At 51.0% G+C, this 7,218-nt stretch overlaps 1 protein-coding gene across 1 annotated transcript in view; it reads left to right on the top strand.

Moving 5' to 3' along the window:
* The first annotated feature begins 6,317 nt into the window (after nt 1-6,317).
* Nucleotides 6,318-7,218, top strand: part of ABCB7 (ATP binding cassette subfamily B member 7) — a 40,215-nt gene continuing 39,314 nt past the window's right edge. Inside the window, exon 1 of the mRNA XM_074551452.1 lies at nt 6,318-6,531. Coding sequence (XP_074407553.1) covers nt 6,358-6,531 — 174 coding nt within the window. The 5' untranslated portion in view covers nt 6,318-6,357. The remainder of the gene's footprint in view (nt 6,532-7,218) is intronic.

Here is a 7,218-nt window from a genome sequence, read left to right as displayed (position 1 = left end):
GCGGGACCGGCACCGGGCGGGCACCTCCTGCCCCGCCCCGGCCCGGCCCAGCCCCGACCCAGCCCCGGTCCAGTCCCAGCCCGGCCCTGCCCCGGCCGGACACGTCCTGCCCCGGCCCAGCCCCGCACTGCGCCCTCCGGGACAGCCCCCGGGAGCTGAATAAAAGCCTCCTTTGAGTCGCTGTTTTTAAATCGAGAAAGGAGGCCTGTGGGGGTTAGAAAATGAACAAGGGGTTTTGACTCATTTTTTCTTTTCAGTAAATATGTACAAATCATTGCCAGGATCTTACACATCAATGCCAAACATTCCAAGGGACACCCATGCAAACACAAGGACAGGAAAGGGACAGAGCCTCTCTGCCAGAAAATAATCTACAGTCTGAAATTCCTGGCTTCTTGTTCTGTGCATTATGAACATCTAACAGGAGGTGGATTCCCAAAGGGCCCAGGAAACACCTCCCAGGAAAATGCAGCCCCTCCACTGCCTGAGAGCGACAGAGCACCGAGAGTCACCAAAGCCCACGAGACTGAGAGCAGATGAAAAAGTAACCGGATTTCATGACTTACTGTCCAATACTTAATGAAATACTTGAAGACTGTTGCAGCAATATACAAGCAATACAACAAAGAATAGGCTAAGAACAGTAGAAAGAATTTGTAGTTAGAAAATCCAATGCAGTTATTCACCCTGGAGGACAAAAGCAAAGTTGAAATCAGGATTGGTGCAGCACACAGTGGGTGTAACACAAAGAGCACGAACCAGTTGTGGGGGATGGAGCCCCTGGGTCTCACAGCCCAGTTTGCCAACGAGCAGCTCCCCTCAGTGGCTGCAAGGGAACAGAACCGGTGGCTCTGCCTTTCCCTCCCTTCCCTGGGCCCAGGAGAAGCACAGCTCCGATTTTTGGGATTGTTTGAAGGTTGGTACCACAGGGAAATGGGGGACAGAGGCAGCAGCTCGTTCCTCCTGTCTGCCTCTTGTCTGCCAAGGAAATCATAGCCGGGAGTTCTGTGCTGCTTTATCCCTTTGCAAAGCTCAGGAGCCACCTCAGCCCTGCCTGTTTGTTACACACAGCCCAATCCACCCCACCCTGCTTGGAATTCTCCATGCACAGGAGAGCTCTAGAAAGGAACACGGGGATGTACAAAAAACCCAGTGGGTGTTTGTGTCAGAACTCAGGTTTGGAAAATCCTCTCCAATTTTGATCACCAGGAAGGTTCAGGTAGGGAAATGTTTGTGTTGTTTCTGAATTCTTAAATCTTCCTGGTTTTTTTTAAGAAATAAAAGGAGAAATTTAAGAAATTTAGTGGCAGCAATTCTGGTAGGTGTAAAGCTCAATTATTCCATGCAGCTTTCTGTACAGACAGACATATAGATGTATAGCAGTAATACATATAAAGAAGGCTTTCTTTTCCAAAAAGTGCCTTTTAAAAAGAGAAACTGATTGAGAAAAGGAAGGCAGGGACTCACCCTCTCTCCTCCTCCTTCCTTCCCAGATCCTGGCATACCATTCAAAAGCAACAGTGTGCTGTGGGAAATAACACTGAGCCTGCAATCAGTGAGTCCTTACTGAGCCCAAAGCCATTCCTGGAGAAGAAAGCTGCAATCATGAGCTGCACACACTGAATTTCTCCTTTCCTCTCTGGCACACCTGTCAAGCCTCACAGCTTTGTCAGAAAACCATCCCAGCCACCCAAACCAGCAGTGCAGGCTGAGCCCCTGCTGCAGACAGACTCCCCCTGCATTCCTGGCTGTTTGCATCCCCTGAGCTCTGTCCCAGAGCAGCTGCAGGAGCAGAGCTGATGTTCAGCCCACACCTTCTCTTTGCCCCCATGCTCCAGACACTCCCAGCAGATGCTCAAGGCTGTGCTGACCTTGTGGGAAAGACAAATTTCCAACGTGCCTGGCAGAGCTGCGGAAGGACTGAAGGTGAGGAGGGTCCCTGAGGAGTTTCCAGGCTTCTCCATCCCTTGACAGGCTCCTTGCTCCACCAAACACCCCAAAGACACCCAACCAACCCTGCCTCACAAGGCTAAAAAGCTCCTTATTCAAGTCAGGCAGTTCCAGCAGGGTCACAGCCTCTGAGGCTCCCCTGGCTGTGCTGCTCACGGGCTCTGAGCCCCCAAATCTGTCCCTGCCTATTCCTTCCTTTCTCCCACCTTCCTTCCAATATCTCAACTTAGATTGTAAATCTTCCTTTACATTGTGCATTTCTCTTACCAGTTCCCATGGCCAAACCCCTCCTCAGTGGTGCCCTCTGAGCAGGAGGAAAGGAAAGCAAAGCTCCCATTTGTGCCTGGGCCAAGGCGAGCGCTCTGGGCACAGAGGGCTCTGTGTGCCCTCATTCCCCTGGCAGCAACAACAACCTCGGCCACTTCAGGGGAGGTGACTGCATTAGCAGGGCACAAAGGGAAAAAGGGCAGAAGAAAAGCAGCCAGTAACAGCCAAAAAGTCTCAAGCATGGCCTGGTGGATTTGCAGTGAGCCAGAGCACAGGCTGGAACAAAACCTGGAGAAGAGAAAGGGACAAAGGGATCAGGACATCACAGAGCCACAAACTGCTGGGGATTCACTGCAGGTTGGATCTTCCCACAGGCAGGAAATCCATGACTGGGCAAGGCTGGATGCCTCTGCTCTGTGCTGGGCTGATGTGCCCCTTCAGTTGTTTCTTGAGCACTTCAAGGGATGGTAACTCCACCACTGCCCTAGGGGATTCCTTCCAATTCCTAGCCACATTTTCAGTGAAAACAAATGGACATGTCATTTTGTAACACAATCAAACACAATTTAAAATACAGCTCTTTTATGCTACTTATTTAATTGGCTGTGAGATACAACTCACACTGCATGTGCAGCTGCTCAGTTCTTAAATGCAGGGTGTAAGGATTAAAAGTTCGTATTTTTCTAGAAATAAGTGCATTAGTTGCTAAATCCAAAAGAGCACTGTGCCTTTCAGCACACATTCTACTTGCCAAAATTATTTTACACCTCAGAAAAAGGGCTCCCATCTGCCCTTAACCTTGTCCTCTTTTTCTATTTTTTTTGCATTACTTTGTTCTCATTAATTTTCCCTCTTGCTTCAGATACTTCCTCCTTGTGTTCATACCCTTCCAATACCATTGATTCTAAAAGATGTTTGAACATTGGTGCTTTCCTTTTTCCTCTAGCCTGACTCCTGAATTGATTTGGATTCCCACAGCCCTGGGGGATTTTCTTTTAGGCTGATGCCTGTCACAGCTGGAACTGTCAATGTTACCATACAGAACAGAGGGTTCAGTCTCCCTTTGGGATACTGATTATCTGGAATTCAGTGTTGATTCTTTCCATTTTATAGGAATGTTATTAATTATAAATCTTACTTCTAGAAGATATAAGTTCTTATTGCTAGAAGTGAAATTCATTACAGTGCTGGAATCATATTAAGCACCTTTAATGAGAAAGAAGATAAGAACTTCAAGAAACTCTAAATAAAGTGTTATTTCATCTCCACAAGATTGGTGTTATATTTGTGTTGTTGAGCTGCTTCTGTAAATTTTTCTAGCCAAAAAACTAACATGTTCTCATTTAGTGCACTGACCTTGGTCTCAAACCCTGGAAAAAGGGCTTTGTTGTCTGCACAGCTCCTGGAAAAAGGCCAGATTAGATATCTTTTAGGATTCTATTCACAAATCTCCTTTGTGGTGAGTTATTTCCATTACTGGAGCTTCTATTTCTTCAACTGAGCTGCTTCTGTCATCTTTCCAGAGAGCCAGCTCTGGAGCAGGCATTGATTTGTCTGTCTCCAAGGAGATCCTCTGCTTCCACAGCTAAATCTGCAGAGAAATAGATATTTATTTTGTGGTGAGCTACTTTAAACAGTGTAAGTTCATAAAACTCCTCTGTTGGCTTTCTGTGTCTCTATCATGAGCTCTGTTCTCCTGGTTCAGTCACTCTGGGATAGAGGTTGTTACTTCTAAAGGAATGTGGGCAATTTTCACCCTGGGTGTCTCTTAGGCTTTGAGCAGTGCCTTGTGCAGGTATCAGTAATCTGAGGTCACATAAATAAAGTGGTATCAAAAGGAGAAAGAGAAGATCAGAAGTGGAAACAAGACTGAAATATTAGCAGGAGGAAATAGAGCCAGTAGCATGGGGGAGTTATTAAAGAAGAAGGAACAGCTACAGTAAAATTTGCAGGGAGATGTATAGCAGTAATATCAAATATATTACATTTGGAAAAAAGAAAATGGTACATTATCTAACAATGACAAGGCTGAGATGATGGAGGGGTTGTGTGGTTTGACAATAAATGTTTGCTGAGGGATTTGTAAGTCTCCCTTAGAGGCATTGGAGCTGTGAGATCCTGTGACACCACAGTGCAGGCTGCTGTTATTCCTGTGCAGGATGTTCCATGCAGCAGTGTCCGAAGAGCCTGACATGGTCAAACCACAGGTCACATTTCACAGGGCTGAGAGCCTGTGCTGCATGTTGGATTGGCCCAGAAAACACTGCCTGTGCACACAAACACTGCATGAAACCATTGCAGCAGTGCATGTGGAGAAATTGCAGAAACAGTAGAAATCACTCCAGAGATGCTGCCATGCTGGCCAGCCTGTCTGTCCAGGCCATCCCAGTCAGAGCTGTGATTATCCCGTTTTGCCTGGTCAAACTTCCCTGCAGAGCAGAGCAAAGGGAAGGAAGGGGATGTATGGAAGCCAGAGGCCCAGAATTCCTGTTTATCCCTCTGAATCCCTATCCCTATCCTGTTTATCCCTGCCACAGGGCGGCACTGTTCAGAGCCAGCTCTGCCAAATGCAATTATGATGAAGAATTAGTGCCAGAGAAATGTCGCCTCTGTCATTTGAAGTGGATGCTGGTCAGGAGCAAAGCTGCGTATCAAAGTACAGACTAGAGAAATCCTGCCTCATTAAAAATCGACTTTAAGCCAATTGTCATCTTCCTTTCTGTCTGTCTGTCTGTCTTTCTCCCCTGCAAATGAGCTTACAACTCTCCCTCAAGGCAAGAGCATCAGCAGTCAAGCTCTGGTAGCTTTGAAGAAATCTTTGTGTGATTAGAAATGCCACACAGAGTTCCAGCCTTCTGACAGCTCTGCATGCCGATCACATGGGAGTATATAGGCCACTGGAAATGTAATCCATGGCACAGCTCTATCTTCCTAAGTGGGTGTTTAATTAGGAACTGTACTACTGCTGCATTATTCTGGCTCAAAGGAACTACAACTAAGCTGTGTGGGCTGGAGGAGGCCTCTGAGGTAGCACAGAATTTAACCCTGGGAAGGGTGTGCAATACAGGATTATGTCTGTATGGAGATGCACCATCCCACGTGCTATCCACACCTTCCCCTCCAGCCTGAGCTCCCTCATGGTGCTGGAGCCAGGGCTTTTCTGCGCCCCAGGCAAGGAAACTGCCTGGGCAGCTGCTCTGTGGGGGACCCAAAATCCAGAGAGTCTGTGTGCCAACATGAGCACCTCTTTCTGTGTGCAGTGATGACAGTGTCCAGGACAAAGTGTGGGAGTGCTAGCAGCAGCTTGGAAGGAGCACCCTGCAAGAAATACTGACAGAGTTGCCGACCAATATGAGCCATGCTTGCAACTGTGCAGTTTGTGCTGAGGACACCCACATTCCAACAGTGCAGTGCCTCAAAGAGCAGGCTTTTATCTGCATAGTCAGAAGAGAAAGGCTTCTGAAAGGTCTGGTTCATTCTGGCTTAGAAGGGCCTGGTTAATTCCCAGCTCGGCAGGGGTGTGCCTGTCCCCCTCAGGGCACCATGGCAAGACTGAGAGCAGCCCCTTCCTGGGGATGTTGTGGGACTGAGGGCAGCCCCTCTCACTGCGTGCTTTGCTAGGGCTGTGGGCTGCTCCTCTGGGAGGTGCCGTGGTGGCACTCAGGGACACTTGAGACACCATAGCGGGGCTGAGCTGCTCATCTCTGGGCTCCATGATGGGGCAGTAGGCAGCCCCTCTGAGAGTGCAATGGCAGGACTCAGGGCTGCTCCTGTCTGAGTCCAGTCGTGGGGCTGAGGGCTGCTCTGCTCTGGGTGCCATGGCAGGGCTGAGGGCTGCCCTTCTCAGGATACCATGGTGGAGCTGAGAGCAGCCCCTGTCAGAGTGCTATGGTGGTGCTCAAAGCTGCCCATCTTGGGCCACCATGGGGCAGCCCCTCTCACAGAATACGAGGAGGAAACCCAGGGCAGCCCCTCTCTGCCCGCCACGGTGGCTCTGAGGGCAGCCGAACCCAGCTCCCGCCACAGCACCGCGAGCCACCTTCCCCTCAGGGCAGCCAGACCCTCCCCGCCCCGCCCCTCCCCGCCCCTCCCGCGGGTCCGCCGCCGTCCCACAATCCCCTGCGTCCCGGCCCTCGCAAGATGGCGGTGCTGGGGGCACCGCGGGGCCTGGCGGCCGCAGCCTCCCGTAAACGGCGGCTGCTGCTCGCCCTGGCCCTGCTGCGCCCGCCGCCCGCCGCCACCCTCGCTTGCTTCGCCGGAGGAGCCGTGGGGAGCGGACGGCGAGGCCCTCGAGCCGCCCCGGGAGGAGTACAGGTGGGTGGGGGCACCGGGGCGGGCGGTGAGGGGCTGAGGGGACGCCGGGGGCTGAGAAGGATGAGGGGCGGGCGGTGAGGGGTGGGCGCTGAGGGGCCCCGGTGCCCGCAGCGCTGTTCCGCCCGCTCTGCGAGCACCGCCCGGTTCGTCCTTGCCCGGCCGGTACCGGCGCCCGCCGGGCCGGTATCGGTGCCCGCCGCGCGGGGTCCGGGGCTGCCGGGGACACTCGTGCGGGGCGGCCGGGGGTGCCGTGGGCTCTCTTTGTGACCGGCACTAAAGCCCTCAGTGTCTCGGAGCGGATGCTGAACGCTGTGTAGTGCCCGACTCGTGCTGGCGGCTGATTCCGCCGCTACGTGCGGACAGGCAGGCGGACTTGGAATCCCTTTTGTCAGCTGTGGAACGCCCTAGCGAACCTAGCGAAATATTTTTTATTACAAGTAAAGTATTGAGTACTTTACCTCAAACTAAATCCAGCTTTTGGTAATTCACGTGCATTTTTCAAAGTGGCTTATCTTTGGTATCCCAAAGACTAAGGGAATGAACTTTAATAAACTCTCAGCTTGTAACTCTGTTTGATAATAAACTTTATCCTCTCAGATTGCTGCTGTTTATGAGTAACTTTCCTTTGTCACCCGCCTTGATTAGTTTTTCCTGACAGGCAGAATTCTCTCAGGGACTACAGGCAAC

The sequence above is a fragment of the Zonotrichia albicollis genome, chromosome 14 (assembly GCF_047830755.1).
Source record: "Zonotrichia albicollis isolate bZonAlb1 chromosome 14, bZonAlb1.hap1, whole genome shotgun sequence".
NCBI classification, from domain to species: domain Eukaryota; kingdom Metazoa; phylum Chordata; class Aves; order Passeriformes; family Passerellidae; genus Zonotrichia; species Zonotrichia albicollis.
This window is presented reverse-complemented; position numbering and strand designations above follow the sequence as displayed.